Source organism: Pleurodeles waltl, chromosome 4_2, assembly GCF_031143425.1.
Source record: "Pleurodeles waltl isolate 20211129_DDA chromosome 4_2, aPleWal1.hap1.20221129, whole genome shotgun sequence".
Lineage (NCBI taxonomy): Eukaryota > Metazoa > Chordata > Amphibia > Caudata > Salamandridae > Pleurodeles > Pleurodeles waltl.
Window position 1 is genome coordinate 332521187 of NC_090443.1, and position 18423 is coordinate 332539609.

The 18423-nt window shown below is 42.9% G+C and overlaps 1 protein-coding gene across 1 annotated transcript in view; it reads right to left on the bottom strand.

The window, feature by feature from the left end:
- Positions 1-15658, bottom strand: part of IFT27 (intraflagellar transport 27) — a 93167-nt gene extending 77509 nt beyond the window's left edge. The window contains exon 1 of the mRNA XM_069231346.1: positions 15507-15658. Within this exon, the coding sequence (XP_069087447.1) occupies positions 15507-15540 (34 nt within the window). The 5' untranslated portion in view covers positions 15541-15658. The remainder of the gene's footprint in view (positions 1-15506) is intronic.
- Between the last annotated feature and the right edge of the window lie 2765 nt (positions 15659-18423).

An 18423-nucleotide genomic window follows, 5' to 3' on the forward strand; every position in this document is an offset into this window, starting at 1 on the left:
TGTTGTTGTTACCAATGCCTTCATTCCGTTTGTACTGGATTATGGCAACTCAATATACTAAGGCCACCGAAATGGAAGCCTGGCTCACCTGCAGTGAATACAGAATTCAACTAAAAGAATTTTGTTAATTTTGAGGAATTTCAACCAACTACTTTAAGCAACTACATTGGGTGGCTATTACCAATAGAATCCAGCTCTGATCTACCTACATAGTTCTCAGGTTATTCTACAGCAACAGTCTATAATTGCGTTCAGAAGAAAATGTAAAATATACCCCTGCTTAGCACCTCAACTTAGTGGAAAATTTGAGTTTGTCATAAAAAGATCCAAGCTCACAAAATGGGAAGCAGGAATGTGCCAGATGAAAGGAGCCATTCTCTGGAATTCCTTACTTCTTAATAGCCAGATGTAATTTACTTACATCAAGGAAGCTCCGCAGGACATGGGTTTTCACATTAGGGTGGATTTTCACATTAAAATTCTCCATTGCCTTTAGTTTCTCCTATCTAGCTACTAATTCAGTACTTCTTCTAGAACACCAGGAGACTCTAAGGGCCACATGTACTAAGCTTTTTGCACGTCGCAAACAGCAAATTTGGCTGTTTGCGACATGCAAAAAGCACATCACAATGCACAAACCCCGTTCTGCGATTCGGTAACCTGGTTACTGAATCGCAAAACGGGTTTGCAACTCGCAATTAGGAAGGGGTGTTCTCTTCCTAATTTACTCGCAGTGCAATGTAGGATTGTTTTGTGACCGCGAACGCGGTTGCAAAACAATCACAGTTTGCACCCATTTCAAATGGGTGCTAACCCATTCGCAAAAGGGAGGGGGTCCCCAAGGGACCCCTTACCTGTTGTTAATGTCACTGTAAAAAACAATTCAGAGCAAGCAGTGGTCCGTAAAAATGAAACGAAAACGTTTCATTTTTTGTTTTTGTAATGCATCTCGTTTTCCTTTAAGGAAAACGGTCTGCATTACAAAAAAAAAAAAAACTGCTTCATTGAGAAGCAGTCACAGACATGGTGGTCTGCTGTCTCCAGCATGCCACCATGCCTGTGAGGGCCGCCATTCCCAAGGGGGTCGAAAACTGCAACCTACCTCAAGAATATTCATGAGGTGGGCATTTGCGACCCCCTTGCGAATCGCAAATGGTGTCAAGAACACCATCCTACATTTGAATTTGCGAATCGTAAATTGCGAGTCGCAAATCTGAACCTACGTACATGTGGCCTTAAATTATGAGCGACAGTGCAAATTACAAAACCTAAGATCAGTAAAAAAAATAAAAAAATATATATATATATTGCGTCTAGGTGGCTGTTTCTTGTGTAGAGCTGCTGCCTGATTGATTCATCACATGAAAGATGGTATATGGTTGAGGAACCACTGACAGCAAAAAGTTGGGAGCTCAGGCGAAAAAAAAATTTTTTTTGATGTTACTGAATAAAGCATTTATTACCACACAACTGCTTGAACCACAAATGCTACAGATTTTGTCAACAAGCAATGGCAACTCCCGGCCCTGATGAGAAGCTATGGGATGTTTTGCAGGCCTCCCTCCAGCTTTCAATTTGTTTGACTCCACAATACAGGTCCGCCACTGGAAGGAGAGCCAATGAAAGTTTGAGGACTACAGAAGCAACGATAAGAACTGCTCTGAGAAGAATGTTTTTGATCTTTTGCTAATCTGGTGGGTTATGATGAAAGGGGTCTAATTCATCACATTTCCTGAAGACAAAACCCAGCCTTACAGACATCCACTGTCACTCCTTGAGATCCTCGGGAACAGTACCCCCAGAGGCCCAACTGCAGCAGCTCCAGCTCCGACTATACAAGAAAAGAGGATCAGAGTGGATAGATGGGGAAAAAAGAAATTAAGGAAGGAACGCTCGGGAGGAAGACCTGCAAAGCAAAGTAAACCAAACAATGCTTGAATTCTGCCAAGTTCAAGCAGAACTCTTTTCATCATGTATGAGTCAATGTAGGTACTGTGGTATTAAATCACTGAGAATTCATTTCATAAACACTTTAAATTAATTTAATTGTCAACTCTCGCACAACACAGCACTCTTATCAGTGCATCAAATGTCAAAGGGTGTAAAAATTGGTACATATCATACTCACTTGGTTCCCATTTTCAAACTTATGTATGTATACTCAGTGCAGTATTTGCACAAACAGAAAATAGCGTCCCAAAATACACAGGACTTTAGTAAGGTCAAACTCAACCTAAACACAAGTAATTCCACAAACAGTGATTTCTTCAACAATGCCACACTTAATCACCCCTTAAATGAGCAAATGATCCCTGACTACGGCACGGATAAACAATATGCGGCACATGAAAACCCTCACAACGAAACACATCTGCCGAGTGTACAGAACGTTAGAGGAAAATAAGGAAAAAGTCTAGAATGCCTTCTCCGTACGAAACATGCTGCCAAGGTATTACCAGAATGATTTAACACAAGGACACCCGCACAACGGGATGCGTGCCAAACAATAACTTCTCCCAAATCTGCAGAACAGCTGATAGCCAGGATGAGCGCCAAGCACCGTGACTAAGGGTGGGCGGAGAGTTCCGTTCAACCGGCGGAGTTAAAGTTTTTGGCACTCCACTTGGAGCGCTGAGTTCAGCTAAAGACTCCACTAGCCCCTGCAGTGGAGCAGATCTCACCGTGTGCACACTGCAGCCCAGTTATGGGTCACACCGCGCAAGCGCAGACAGTCTGTGCTTGCGCTGTCTCGCCTATAACTGGCTGTAGTGCGCACTTGGCGCAAAGAAGATGTCGGTGGCAGCTGCTGCTGAGAGGCTCCACCAGTGCCAGCTCTAGATCCAAGCCTCCCTCCTTTCACTGCCCACCATCCAGTATCAGGGGGCAGAGAGAGGCAGAGAGCCAGGCCGCTTGCAACAGGGACCCAGCTGGACCCAGGTAAGTCCTTGTTTCTCTTTCTCTTCTGTGTGCACGGGGGGACGGCACTGGGCATGGACAGGCTTTGCATATGAGTGGGGGGACTGTGGTGGGAAAAAAGGAAACTTGCCATCAGAGCTCCACTTGAAAAGAACCAGTCTCCCCAGAGTCCCTGGGAAAGGAAGTGGTGTTATGGGAGTATAGTGCTGAGGCAAACAGGAAGAGCTGGAGACTGTTGGAGCATCAGGCTGCAGAGGAAACGATTGCAAGGCTGGTGCAAGACAGGGGGTGTGCTTGGCCCTCTGTAGCAAGTTTGTGAAGGAGGTGAAGGAGGGCAGTTTTTGAAGGGAGAAGTGTGTAGGTGTTGTTGAGAGCAGCAGGCTCCAGGCCAGTGGACTGTGCCAGCACGAAAGGCATGAAACTGCAGCTTCTGCTGTTTAATGGCCGGCATACACCGTTGCCTGAATGCACACGATCTTGGCACCAATCAGGCCCGACCCTGCTTAGCGCTTCCGAGATCAGGCACATTCATCACTAGGGTGAGTAGGGCAGGCGGCAGTCTGCCCACACACGGATCTCTGCGGAATTCCACAGTTTTTCACAACTCTGCTAAGTAGAACTCCATGAGTTCTGCCCACCCCTAACTGTGACATGAGACACGCCCAAAACAAGAGACTCGAGAGACCAGCTCACTCTGCAAGGTTCAAATAGGAGATGCTAACCCTGCTTTCTACAAACTCTTGTTTTGTTAAGCAGGCTCATACGTCATCACGTCCAGGAACACGCTCCATTAACTCAGAGTCCAACGCAGTGGCAATCTTATAATGGAGCTTCAATCCCAGGACTTGACAGGTTCCGGACATGGCTGTGATTACTCCAGCATTTCCACCACTGACGGCCCACTGGAGGATGATATTATGTGCAAAAAGTGGACTTCCCTTGTGTAATTTGGAGCACGAAATGGGCACAGGTTCCACAAGTCCTGACACCTAGTTGCATGTTTAAGTGAACAATTAAATCCACAAATGCACATTGACTGAGATCTACACCTTCAGTCATGCTTGACAAATACCTTTATAATCAGTGGACAACAATGCTACAGGCATGCTTCGACTACTGACTACAATTTTCACAAATTTGAGGAAGGAAGCCATTTGTCACAAGGACCGTGAGGAGCTCTAATTCATTCTGCAAGAAGCTACTCACAAAAACTGGTAACACTTGCACAGATCCAGATGATGGCAAGAACAGGTGAGAGTGCTGAAGCTCACATAATGACGATAGAATCAGAATGGTAAAGTTTGAGCAAATGATGTAACTCGCTGAATGGAGAAGAGGAAAAAAAAAAAAGAGACAGAGAAAAACCCAACATCAAAAATGTGGGTTCTCTACGGTATATCACTTTCTCTCAGTTGTCCCTGCTCCACTACTGGTCAAAACTACAGCAAATGTGTCTGTGAAGATCAATTCAGAGGGGTAACTTCAAGAAAGTGATGTCACCAGTCCATGCCGAAAAAGGACAAGAAACATTCACAGTACGTCCCAAGCTATGGAAAGCAAAGAGAAGGAATCATTACTCGTCCTTGAAGAGCAAAACACAAAACAGAGGAACTTTCCAATAGTGATTTTTTTTGGTGAAGGCTAAAGACATTGGCGTAACTCACTATTTCGATTTTTCTTTTAGAGCTGGCTGGTTTTGGAGTGTGTAGAAAGAGGTTTCCTGCAGTATCAGAAACTGGTGGAAGAATTCGATGCCACTTTGGCATCTGAAAAAATAGAAATACCCAGTGCAATATTGACATTCTGGGGATTGATACTCCTGCCTGACAGATGCAGGCTAGGATACCAAAGATGCGGGTTGAGAAGATGGTAGTTCTGTTGAAAGAAGATGGTTCAGCATGAAAGTTGACCTTACAGACAGTTAAGCATCTGCTCAGGAATTTTTATTTTGCCTGTAGTCATGAGGCCAAGGAGGATATTTGCAGGAGACCCTGTTTTGTCATGTCGGGATGGTGTTGCCTCATCAGTGTATGGATTTCATTGGCTTGCGAGCAGATTGAAGATTAGGGTATGTTTCTCATATCAGTTTAATGGTGTCACTAAAAGGAGTTGTGTAGTGTAGATAGATTTATTTGAAAACAGCTGCTGCCCAGGTTTTGGGATTGTAGACAGTATGCACAAACGTCAGCCAAATATTGGTTGAGTCAAAGTAGAAGTATTTCATTTCTTGAATTCTTTTAGTTGTTGGTGGTGTTGGTAGTGTTTTTTGGGGCTTGGAATTAACCAATACCAGAATCTAGTTCAATGTGAACAAATCAAACAGTTATGGCGACGCTAATGGTCATATGGCTAAAGAGGTACGAATTATGAATCTGTTTTGAAGATTCATGTAAGTGCATCTTCAGTAGAACATTGTGTTTAGAGCCAGACATATGCCAGTTGTGGGCAGAAACATAGCATATGTTTTGTCTTGTTCACAGTGGCATCAATTCCATGGGTTGGCTCTGGGAGCAGAAGCCCAGAAGACAGTGATGCCGATGGAATTGTGGGCACAAGGGAATAAAGAGTGCTTGACTGATTGGAATATTGGCTAGCCCTCTCTATCAGAAGGGGGCATGAGCAGCTGTGGCAGAAGTTTGTAGTCTGTGGTGCGAGAAGAAGGGACTGTGATATGGTGGGTTTGATCAAGAGAAGTGATATTTGATGCAGTTGTTTTGGGGTTTAATCAAGGTAGGTTTGTTGCCAGTGAACACAGCAGGAAAGCTATCAAGCATTTAATTTTAAGGAAAGTTATTCTGAGGTTATGATCCTGTATTTGGTGAATTAGCTGAACAAATGTTGGCCAGCTGGGAAGCGAAACAGGGGAAAGGTGGCTTGTGTGTGGATGCCAGTGACATATGTCTTGTTGAGGGATCTGAGTAGGATTTTTCTATAGAGTGGTCATTCAGACTTTGATGCGTGTTTGTACTGTATGTAACATTTGGTTGTTTTTTTGGAGATTTTTCCGATTCAGAGTTGAAGGGTTGTGGCGTAACGTTTGTTTTTGTTTGGAGATTTTTCTGATTTCAGAGTTGTAGGGTTGTGGAGGAAGGTTTCTTGTAGAGACACTGAAGTTTAGGTAGGGGTTTAACAATAAGGCTGAAGGCACTTAAAACAGATCAGGTATGTAAAGGGCGTTGAGTGCTGCAGTTGTATTGGCGGGTTATTTCATTTATTATTTATGTGTACTTTGAGTATTGTACTTATTTGTATATGTCACTTTAAACATGTGTTTATATTTTTGATTCTTTATGAATGAGAGTTCTGTTTCGTTGGCTTCTGCTGTTGTTCGGTTGAACAATTCACATGGTTCTGCTCGGCTGAACAGCAGCATACACCAGAGGCTCCGCCAGCTCTTCGAGGGCACTATTAACTGATTTATTTTCTAACATGGAATAAACAACTCCAAACATTTTTTGCAGTTTCCTGCTTTGTTTACTTTGGGACAGCACATATTTTGGTGATGAGGGGTAAATTCTACTACTTTTGCCCACCAAAGAGATAATCGCGTTACTGCCTTCGCTACAGGAGCACATTCTTGGTGAACTGTGGTAAACTGTTTTTACGTTGCTGTCGATTCCTTTTTATGGGCGAGCACAAAGTGCTCCGTCCATTCGGTAATCTCTCTTTGGGCTTGAAACCACGCCCATGCTACGTAAGTCACTTACATTGGTTCGTGGGCTTGCCTTTTAAAATCCGCTTGCTTTCATTTGTGAAAGGCATGCATACGTCATGCCTTTTCCGGTGTTTAGCCCACCTACACAGCACCTGTAAATACCAAAAACATAGGAGGCTCGATGTTTTCTGCCTGGAGTCCGGACTACTTTATCTGTTTATTTTCCATGCATGCGTTTTTTTTTTTTGCTTTACAACGCTAATAGCTCTAACTCAAACAAATGCGAGATCTGTTGCATTGAAAATGCTTGTTCTACACTGCTTCTACAGATCCATCTAAGGCTTCCCTATCATAGGTAAAGCATGTGCTCATTCCTAGTGCTTATTAGTTAAAAGGCGCCCTCACTTGATTATTTCAACTGCTACTGCTCTCGCTCCCCTGCGCAGGTTTCCATGTATCTACGTCCTCTGGGGGGTTTGCACAACATTCACAAGCTCCTTTGAGAAGGATTCTGGTGCGACCATTATGTTGTCACCGCATCTTGTATGCTTTCCTGTACCGCGTCTAGTATGCGGTGTCTCACCAAGCATTCTGGTGAGACAAGGGACAGATTTCAGTTGCGAGTCAGTTTCACAGTGTACTAGTAAGCAGGCATCGGAGAAGTGTTGGCACCATGAAAACAAGTAACATTGGCATCAGTATTGTTTTTGTGCCTCATCTTCAAGGTTAATGTGGTGAGAATCCTCATTCATAATAATATATTATTTTAAGGAACAATTTTAACAATATTAATTCTGCAATATTTATATTTGTTCGGCTTATTATCGAAAATATAACCCTTTACAGAAACATGTCTAACAGCTTGCAGCCTGTTCAAATTAGTCAATTTTTGCAAAATCCTGGAAAATGTTATTGTTGTTATTGATGGAAGAAACTACTCTAAGGAAAGAAAAAAAACTTTGTTGTTTGGACTTCTGGGTGAAGTGGGACAGGAATTTTTTTGATAATTTACCAGAGTGCGAACGTCCTTCTGGAGTATACTCCTTGGAATGTGTACATTGAAGCAGTTAAAAGACTGGAGAAAAGGTTTTGCGAACAACCTAACATTATGATAGAAAGACAGTTTCTGTCAAAGGAAACAATTTGGTCTATGAAACTACTGAAGAGTATATTTCTGATCTATGTATACTAGCTTCTAAATGTGAATTTGGGGAAAGCATGAGCACTTATTCACGTAAGGAGTTTGTTTTCCATTGCCACAGTAAAAAAAGTACAACAATGTTTACCCGCTTGCAGGAACCCATCGTTGAGCAAAGTCCTTCATTTTGTGAAAGGTATAGAACGCTCATTAACCTTGTCCACAAAAGCCATTGTTGGTACTGAATCAATGTCACTGATACGGTTTGTGTAGTTACGAACAAGAGTTGTCTACAGGACAATTTCAAAAGAAGATATAATGCTGGAAATTCTAGAAAACCTGTTTGTTACAGGTGTGGATCTAAACAACATTGTGAATTTATTTTAAATTGTCCTGCGATTAACAGAAAATGTAAAATACAAAAACCTGAACATTTTCAAGGTTCAAGTCTAATAGTATGCCTGTCAGGGTCAACATGGTTGAATCTACAATGGATGATTTTCAAGAGGACATGGTTAATACTCGTGTTAACAATTGATGGTAATGCTAATAATCTTTTCTTTCAGTGCTCATTTATGTACTTCACATATTGGCAAAGTAATGGTAGAAATAATGGCTGACTCAGATTAGCCTATATCAATACTGTTGGATGCTCCATTTCACAAGAAAAAGTTCAATAAGGTCTTAAAAGAAACAGATGTTTATCCTAAAGCTTTTTGTGGTCAGGAAATTGAAATGTTAGGTTACTTTAAAGATGAATTGAATGTTTTAGGATGTAAAATCCTATCCAAGATATATGTTGCAAAGAAAGGACATGATATTGTGGGTTGGCATGATTTGGGAAAAATGGGGATAATTCTCAGACCAGGTTGTGATCAACCCATTCATTTAGGGGAGATGCCTGTAGCATCTATTGAACTTGACAAGTCACTTTGTGAAAATAATAGCATAATTGAAAAAATATTTTAACATTTTTTAAGCTAAACTTGGCTGTGTGAAAGTTGTATATGATATCAAATTGAAACAGAATGCTGTCCATGTGAAACATAAGGTTAGACCAGTCCCACTAAGTGCTATAGATCAACTCAAGAAATCTTTGGATGAAATGTGTAAGGATGGCATTACAGCACCCAATGATTCATCTGAGTGGGTTTCAGCAATAGTTTTAGCTAAAAACAAATAAATAAAAAGAAACTCAGAAAGTTACTTTTATGTGCTTACTTACGCTCTTTGAATAACAATATTGTTGTCATCCCTTATCAAAATTTCAATAAATACTCATGGTAATTGAAGAGGCTATATAGTTTCTATAGCGGATTTAAAGTACGCCTGCCATCAAGTCTCATTGTCACCACGTTCACAGTAACTTACTATGATTGTTGCACACTTTTCCACCTTTACATTTCTGAGATTACGATTTGGATTGGCTTCTGCAGCCAGCGTTTTTCAGAAGGTAATTGACTCATTATTTAAAGGTGTCAAGGGTGTGAAGGCGTTTCAGGATGACATTCCTATATATGGTAAGATTGTTGCTGAACATAATGCCATCTTGATGTAGTTCTACACATTTTGAGTGACAAAGGGATGACTTTTTCCAAAGACAAATGCAAGTATTTTGTGAAAGAACCAGATTATTTAGGTCACACTATTACTGAGGGAGTATAAAACCCAAGAAAGACTTACTGGATGCCATTAGCAAAGCACCTTCACCGAAGGATAACGATTCACTCAGATCCTTTTTGGTCCTGCGAGAATACTATTCTAGATTTGTACATGGTTATGTTACACATGTTGAGCCATTATGATGTCTACTTAGAAAGTAAGAAAATTTCATTTGGGCAGAAGAACAGGAGTAGGCTTTTAAGGTTACTAAAGAAATGATTATGACAACACAGGCATTACGACCATTTTATAGCTCTTACAACTGTGCTGTAATTGTGGATGCTAGTTCTGCTGGTCTTGGAGCTGTTCTAACTCAAATTCATCATGGACGAGAACGTACTATAGCTTTTAGTTCCATCTCATTAAGTAAATCGGAATTGCATTATAGCACCACTGAAAGAGTGGCTTTGGCCTGTGCCTGGGCGGTTGAAAAGTTTAAGTCGTATTTATGGGGACAAAACTGTGATCTGATTATAGATCCAAAAAAAAAAATATAATCGCTCATTTATCTCATGAGTGGTAATGGCACTGGTACAGATTCAGCCAGGTTGGTAAGATTATTATCCAAATTACAAAAGTACAACTGCAGTATTAAATATATACCTGCAGGAAGGAATTATAGGGCTGACTGTTTATCTTGCATGCCTATTAAGGGTGAATCTCAGGATTGTCAATATCCAGAATGCATGTTATCTGCCACTGATGCCTCTGAGTTTTCTGGTGGCAATATTAGTAAGGAGGAATGGGTAAGTTAAACTCCGGAAGAGACGGTGTTGTCTCCTGTCAAACAATATGTTTTAATAGGTTAGCCGCTAGTAAGAAATTTGGATAAACGTTTGGTTCTTTTTGAGCAAATTTCTTCTGAGTTGTCTTCAGAGAATGGTTTAGTAACCAGACAAGGATTATTTGTGCCACCAGAGAAATGAAAGAACAGGTTGATTGACATTGCTCATGAGGGCCATCTGGGCATGACTGACACAAAAAAAAACTCTGGGAGAAATACTACTGGTGGCCAGGGATGGATGCCCAGGTTCAACATTTCTTTAAAAAAGTGTTCAGATTGCAAGTTTCCAATGTTTATCAGAAACATGACAAAGTGTAAATCCCCTACCTAAAGGACCTTGGATTAAATTGCCCCTTGATTTTTCTGGACCTATCCAGAAACTTCCTGCAAACATGGGATATTTAATTGTTCAGGCTGATTATTTTAAGCGGATTACTTATGACTGTGTAACGATGCCTAACACTGATACAGTTATTGAATTTTTGAAGAAAGTGTTTATTACTGAGGGAAGCCCCAAAATTTTGGTTTCCAATAATGGCACTAGTTTTATTTATGCTACAAATTACTGCATTTTTGCATAGGTATGGTATCAGGCAAGAAAGACACCACTTTATTTTCCAGCAGGAAATGAGCTTGTAGAAAGATATAACAAGTTGTTCAAGGAGGGGATTCGCACAGCTCTGGCTGTGAATCTTGATGTTCACACACACATATATAAGCGAGAAGGTCTGGAGTTATTTGTATTGGTTGTTTTCTCATTTTTATTTTTTAAAAGAACAAGATGTTCTGGTGGTTTCTTTTATTTTTTTTGTTTGTTTAGTTTGAATGTTGTACCTTTTTGTATATATCACTTTAAACAGGTTTGTGTGTTTTTGACTCTTTATGAATGAGCGTTCTATTTCCCTGGCTTCGGCTGCTATTCACTTGAACATTCCACCTGATTCTGCTCAGCTGAACAGCAGCATATGCCAGAGGCTCAGCCAGCTCTTCACGGGCACCATTTATGGATTTATTTTCTAACATGGAATAAACTATTCTAACAAATTTCTTCCTTTTCCTGCTTCTTAAACTATGGGACACCACAGTTGCTGAAAGTAGTTACTGAGAGTTCGATTTGCCCACTTGAAATGTGGAGACGGTTCGCAGAAAACACAGCAGTGAGTGTGAAAGAAATATTTTGTCATGCAGAATGTGTTGGGAGTGTTCAGGAAGGTCTTGCTGGCATTAGGGCAGTAGGATAGAATTATGAGACACATTCATTCAGAACTCTATTGGCTAGAGGTGACTAGGTTAGGTTTTGCAAGGAAGCACAGATATATGGAACTTTTTATCAGAGTTTTGGCTTTGACCATTCAATGATTTTCATTAGGATTATTGTTATTATTTGCAAAGCTTGTGGTTGGCTGTTTTGTTATAGGATGTGTCTGAGGCCTGCCCTTATTGAAGATTTTAATATGGATTGTAGGACACTCCTTGATTAAATGTGTGGTTTAACAAGCCAGTTCTCATGTAGAAGAGCTTTAGGAGTACATAGCAGGCATGCAGTTTCTTGGTGGAAACATGGCTGCAGCAATGCAGGATCAATCACTGCCCTTTTTGGCAGATATGTTTTTGAGAAGGGGTTGGCCTGGAGCCTTAATTATACATGTAAATGATTGTGATTTCGTGCAACTGTTGGAAAAGGCGCTGCTAAAATTGATGATGTGATTTGTTGCAACTGAAACACGTGGTAAGGCATGAGAGGAGATTAGAAAGGGGCCATTAAGCATGCGGCCATGGGCAGAGCTAGAAAGAAATTAAACAGCAAGAAGAGGGTCTTTTACGAATAGTATGGTGTAGGAAAATGCCTTTGTTGGCATGGTTAACTCCCCTCTCCCCCCTCCACTTTCTGCCTGATATTGATGTCAACTTGACTGAGAGTGTGCTGGGATCCTGCTAACTAGGCCCCAGCACCAGTGTTTTTCCCAAAATCTGTATCATTGTTTCTACAATTGGCACACAGTTAAGTCCCTTGTAAACGGTACCCATGGAACCAAGGTCCCTGTGGCCAGAAAAGGTCCCCAGGAGCTGCAGTATGTATTATGCCACCCGGGGGAACCCCTCATCAAGCACATGCACACTGCCTTTGCAGCTTGTGTAATCTGGTGGGGAGAAAATACAAAGTCGACATGGCCCTCCAGCAGGGCTTACAACCCTTAGACAGGGTGCACTATACCACAGGTGAAGGCATAGCTGCATGAGCAATATGCCCCTACGGTGTCTACGTCAATTCTTAGACACTGTAAGTGCACTGTGGCCATATTGAGTATATGGGCTGGGAGTCTATCATTACGAACTCCACAGCTCCCTAATGGCGTCACTTAATACCAGGAAGTTTGGTATCAAACTTCTCAGCACAACAAACCCACACTGATGCCAGTGTTGGATTTATTGAAAAATGCACCCAGAGGGCATCTCAGAGATACCCTCGGTATGTTAGCCAAACTGCTAGTGCAGGACTGACCAGTCTGTGCCAGCCTACAACTTCCAGACAAGTTTCTGACCACATGGGGTGAGAGCCTTTGTGCTCTTTGTGGCCAGAAACGAAGCCTGCACTGGGTGGAGTTGCTTCACATCTCCCCACTGCAGAAACTGTAACACCTGGTGGTGAGCCTCAAAGGCTCATGCCTCTTTTGCAGTGCCCCAGAGCACTCCAGCTAGTGGAGGTGCCCGCCCCCAGACAAAGCCCCACTTTTGGCAGCAAGTCCAGCGGGAAAATTAGGGAAAAAAGGGAGGAGTGATCACCTCACCTGGGACCATCCCTAAGGTGTCCAGAGCGGAGGTGACCTCCTCCTTGCAAAATCCTCCATCTTAGTTTGGAGGACAGGGACCAATAGGGTTAGGTCTGAGACACAGGAAGGGTGTAGCCATCCTCAGGGACAATAACCATTGGCTACTGCCCTTTGACCCCTGTAACACTCCTAAATCCAGGATTCAAGGGCTTCCCTGATCCTAGCTCATCAGATTCCTGGCAACCTCACAAGAGGAAAGAAGAAAGAGAAAGGACTGCTAAGCTGACCCCAGCAGAGAGGGCTGAAGATGCAAACTGATTTGGCCCAAACCCTACTGGCCTGTCTCCAGCTTCAAAAGCCCTGCATAAAGGAGGTGACGCATCCTGCAGGACCAACGACCTCTGAAATGCCTCCAGAGGACTTTCTGCACCCCAGAAGGCCAAGAACTCCCGTGGACAGCGGCCCTGTCCAAGAATAAACTCAATCCAAGGACCCCAGAACCTCCCCGGATCTGTGAGTCCTCTCCACTCTGCACCTGACGCCCACGGCCCATGTCCAGGTGGCCCAACTGACCAAAGTTGGTCCCCAGATGACTCTGAGCAAGTGCCCACACTGGGTTGACCCCTTCCTATCCTCCATGATGACTGCAGCCCGAATCCCGAGGAACCCCTCTCCCCCCAACCACGACAGAACCGGATGAAGATTCCCGACTGCAAATGGTACCGCTGCACCAACAGCCCCCTGGCCTTAGGGAGTCTGACATTGTCCACCCTTTGGTTTCCTGGAACCGACCCCCTCGACTTCACCCGTAGCATCTTTGTGGCCCCTGGGGTGCCCCTACAGGAAAGCATTGGGAATCCAATGCTGTGTTTGCACCCTGCACCCGGCCGCCCCCGTACTGCTGAGAGTGTGTGTTTGGTGATGACCTGTGGCCCACTGGTGCTCCTCTAAACCCCCAGGTCTGCTCTCTGAACACAAGGGTACTTACCTGCAAGCAGGCCTGATTCCAAGTGCCCCCAGTCTCTATAGGAGCCCATGTTAAATGGACCTCAACGTTGAGCTCTGCACCCAGCTGGCCCCTTGTTGCTGGTGGTCGGTTTTTGAGTTAACTTGAACCCCAACTTGTGGACATCCTAACCCCCAGAGACTGGAACTGTAAGTCTTGTACTTACTTCAAAACTATACTAACTTTTTTTCCCCCCTAGAACTGTTCTGAAAATTGCACCATGTCAACTTTTAAAACAGATTATTAGGATTAACTTAAAAACTATTTAAATTGCCAAATTGAAACAAAGTGGTCTTGATACATATGCTGGATACTTATTTACAAACGTACCTACGTGCAACTTCAATCTTGTGGTTCTAGAAATAAAGTAACAAAACCTATTTTTGGTATATAAAAACCATTGGCCTGCAGGTACAACAAATGCTTTGCACTATCCTCTGATAAGCCTAACTGCTCGACCACACTACCACATAAGAGAGCATTAGTATTATCTACTTTAGCCTCTGGGAAATCCCTCGACTCTGTGCACACTTTATCTCATTTTGATATAGTATATACAGAGCCAACTTCCTACATATGGTCTCAAACTATTTTCATACGTTAACACTGTGGAAGAGGAATTGTCGCTGTATCGTTCAGATGTTGAGCATGTGTCTTTCACTGCTCAGGAGCATTTCTGCTGAATTTAAGACAAAAGGTGGTACACGTCTAGGAGGTGAAGCTGTGGTGCTAGAAGGTTCAGTGATGTTGGGTGATTTTATGTTGTGGTGGGGTAGGAATACAACCAATGGGGTTTACCTGGTTGTCTAGTAACCGCGAAGGTCTAACCAGCCCAGCAGATGTGAGGGAGGCAAAGAAATGGGACACCTCAGAAGGTGCAAGGGTAAAAGGTTGAAAGTTAAGAAAAGTGTGTGGGGCTTAGTATAGGTGAGAGCAAGAAGGGAGGGTGATGGTTTACAACACCACTAAGTTTAAGGGTCAGGTGGTTAATAAAAGCACTGTTTGTTTTAGTGAGGTGGGATATTTTGTTCTTGTATTGAACTAGTGTGTTATATTGTAGACCTGTCCTAATAAGGCAGACTTTTGTTATTTATTGTGCTTATCTCTCGCCATATGCTATCACTATTCAGTTGGGTGTCGTGATGTGGGCGTGGAGTAGGGTGTGCCTAAAGAGGCGTTATCTGCCTCTCAACTGACATCACAGAGTACTCGCTCTCAGTAACTGACAGCTCTCGGTGTTAAAGGTGTCGCTTCTCAGTAACGAGGATCTCTCGGTGCTATAAAATCTTATCTCTCTGTGGCAGTGAGAAGTCCCTCAGAGCTCAAGACGTCAGCTGTATCAGGGGCAGCAATATGCCTCTCAAACAGAGTCAGAGTTGCCTGAGTGATAGTGCGGAAGACCCCAGCGGTGTGAGGTGTATCCCTTGCTTCCAAACGGCACTCGGGTGACTCTCAAAACAAGTGTTATAGCCGCCTACAGTCTCGTAGCAAAAAGCGGGTAGCGGCGCACAGTGCTAGAGGGGTCACTTGCCTTTTGGTGACGGTGTTAGACACGCTCTCTTATACAGACTCACCTGCTAGAATGCACTTGGCTGCCAACCTCACCATGGTGTGGGAAGGGTACTCCAAATGGAGGTCTCGGCAAAACTGAGAACACTCGGGTATACCTTGGGCAGAAATCACCGGGGCAACAAAAAAAAGCCAAGAGCTCACCTCCAATCAGGTCTTGTATATTAAACATCTCTAGTCTGGCAGCAAAAGTGAAAGCATCTTCAATTGGTCACCGACGGTCTCGTTTCTCATTGGCCATGGAGCTTTTACGCCGTAATCTTATTGGTTATATAATTAAATACCTAACTCTCTGTCATTTTATAAAATACATTCGTTATGTGCGCGTGTCTCGGGCACGAAATGTAACTATTAAAAGACTCCGTTCTTTCTCAGAAGCGTGATTTCGACGAATTCGAAGACGCAGGTTCTTTCTTTATTAGGTACATGTGCGCCAATATCCCTATTTCGGTGCGTGGGCTCCATCGCTGGTAGCCTATTGGACTGGTTTAGAATGTTTTGTAGAACGACTTTGGAGGTGGGGAGCCAGGTTCGAATTTTGGCGGCGGTTTAACATCCTCCGATTCTGGGTACATCAGTTAATTTCCCCGTGCCCATTAAAAATGAATGTGTCCTTGTGTAAGGTAAGTGGGGCTCATGGGAAGTGCGCCAGTACCTTCGGGACGAGTTCGCGCTATATCAAAATGCCCCCAAAAATCTGTAGTGGATTATAGTGCCCACTGTTATATTGTAATCTTTAAATTAGTCAACAAATTGACACTGAGGGCCGAGCCAAGGGTCTGACTCGGAACTGAGCTATTCAGGAACCGAGTCCTGAAATGTTTGTCGTAAAAATCATACAATAAACATTATGAAAAATATGGTTAAGTCCCATTAAAATTAAACATTTCTTTAATATTAGGAAGCTTCGTCAATACGTTACATTATAACACCACACTAAGAAGTATTGATTAAAAGCGATAGCTTTTAAACCATAGTGACTAAAACAAGGCAGTTTTCATTATAAACTCTTGTACATGGCCCAAATTATTATAGAGCAACATTATAGTCTATTAAATAAAGCACCATAGGTTTTTGTACAATTGGTATTCTAAATCCAGATATTTGAAAGTGCTTTCATATTGTGGTATGATGTGTATACTTTTTGGGGTGTGCTAGACACAGGTGGTTGCAGTGCGAAATAAGGCACGGGCACAGCAGCGTTAGTTTATCGAAAAGCTGTTGGCACCAAAACAGACCTTCCTTTTATTCCCTCCTCTTCCTGCGTCAGGGACAGACCAATGTCTTGTCATAGCAGAGGGGAAACAGACAGGCGGGAGGGAGCAGAAACACCTCCTCATCGTACGGCCCACACATAACATTCCTTCCATACCCACAATGATGAACAAAAGAAAAAAAAGAAACACCATGAAATATAATAATGACATTGCTCAACACCAAGTAACACACATTAAAAGGATACATGTGATCTCAAAGTAATAGGAGATTATGTCAGCACAAATTCCTTCAGTCTAGTGGACGCCTTGGGCCGAGGTCTCAGGGAGTATCGATCAGTACCTTGTCTTTGGGTGACCGCATCCTCGGTAGATGGCAAGACGTTTGACCTCAAGTTGCCCCTTTCTTCACATGCCCCAGATAAGTTGGGTTTGTCCCTCATGGGGTCAGGCACCTCAGCCCCATTGTCATCTGTCACATGATCAGGGTCTTCTGCAGAATCGGACAACCCCACTGCTCGAGGACTCACAAGGCTGTCTGGTGAGTCATTGATCTGACTCCATGAAGAGATATTGCTTGAAAAATGACACATTCTTCCTTAAGCTTTTGCCGTCTTCACGAGCAGTGATGAGGGTTCCCTTGACCCGGCTTACCTTTCACAGGCAGACTCAAAGGTAGCTGGAATTTCCCCCAGTGCGGCGATTCTTGACCAACACAAGATCCCCTACTTGGATGCCCTGGCTCGTGGCCTGTCTCTGGTGGAATATGCGATCATTGCGTATACAACTTTGCCTCAACTTGTCAGCCACTTGATCATGCAACACAGAGGGACCTTCTGTTCTGCCTTCCTATTTATCTCGTATCAGAGCTTACAGAACATCTCTGGAATGCACTTCTGAGTTCAAAGAAGTCCTTTATTGTTGTTAATTCTTCCCCACCCACAAGTTCTTGAGAGACAAATTAATAGACTTCAAGCATATGTTCAAATGAGTAAAAGTAGTTGCAGCAATGAAAACAAAATATATCACAGTACTTCTCAGTTGTAATGTACACAGCAGGTTATATATTTAATGCAAAGCGTATGAAATCAAATACTTCACCATTTGAGCAAGGCGGCAGGGCCTACATACTCAGCTTCATCTTTCTGGGGTCTGCAAGTTGATGACTCCCGTCAACTGCGAGAAAGAGATTATCTACCCAAACGGGAGACTGGCAACTGGCGCCTAGTTCCCGCCTGAAGTCAAGCAGATTCGAATCTAAATCTCTGAAGCCCCGAGTCATCCTTACAAAAGCATGCCCCCTCCTCTCAGACTCGGGAAAACTATGCAAGCCTTTGGAGACTGGCCAGATCTCCTAGACTTCTCCTCTTCCCAAGCCTGAGCAGAAAGGAAAACACCAAATGTACTCTCTCTTATCAGGTCTAGTCTGGTGTGAAGAAAACAGCTTGGTTCATCTTGTAGAAAAACACAGCTTGGAAAAATACAGCTTGGATTCTCAACTACAATGTCTAACTCCACGTTAAAGGCAATAGGCAGCTAACCTAAATATCAAATGTAATGTCTAATGTCATGTCAAAGCCAATAGGCAGCTGAGCTGAATACAAAATGCAATGTCTAATATCATGTCAAAGCCAATAGGCAGCTGAGCTGAATACAAAATGTAATGGTTAATGCAATGTCAAAGCCAATAGGTGGCTAAACTGAACAA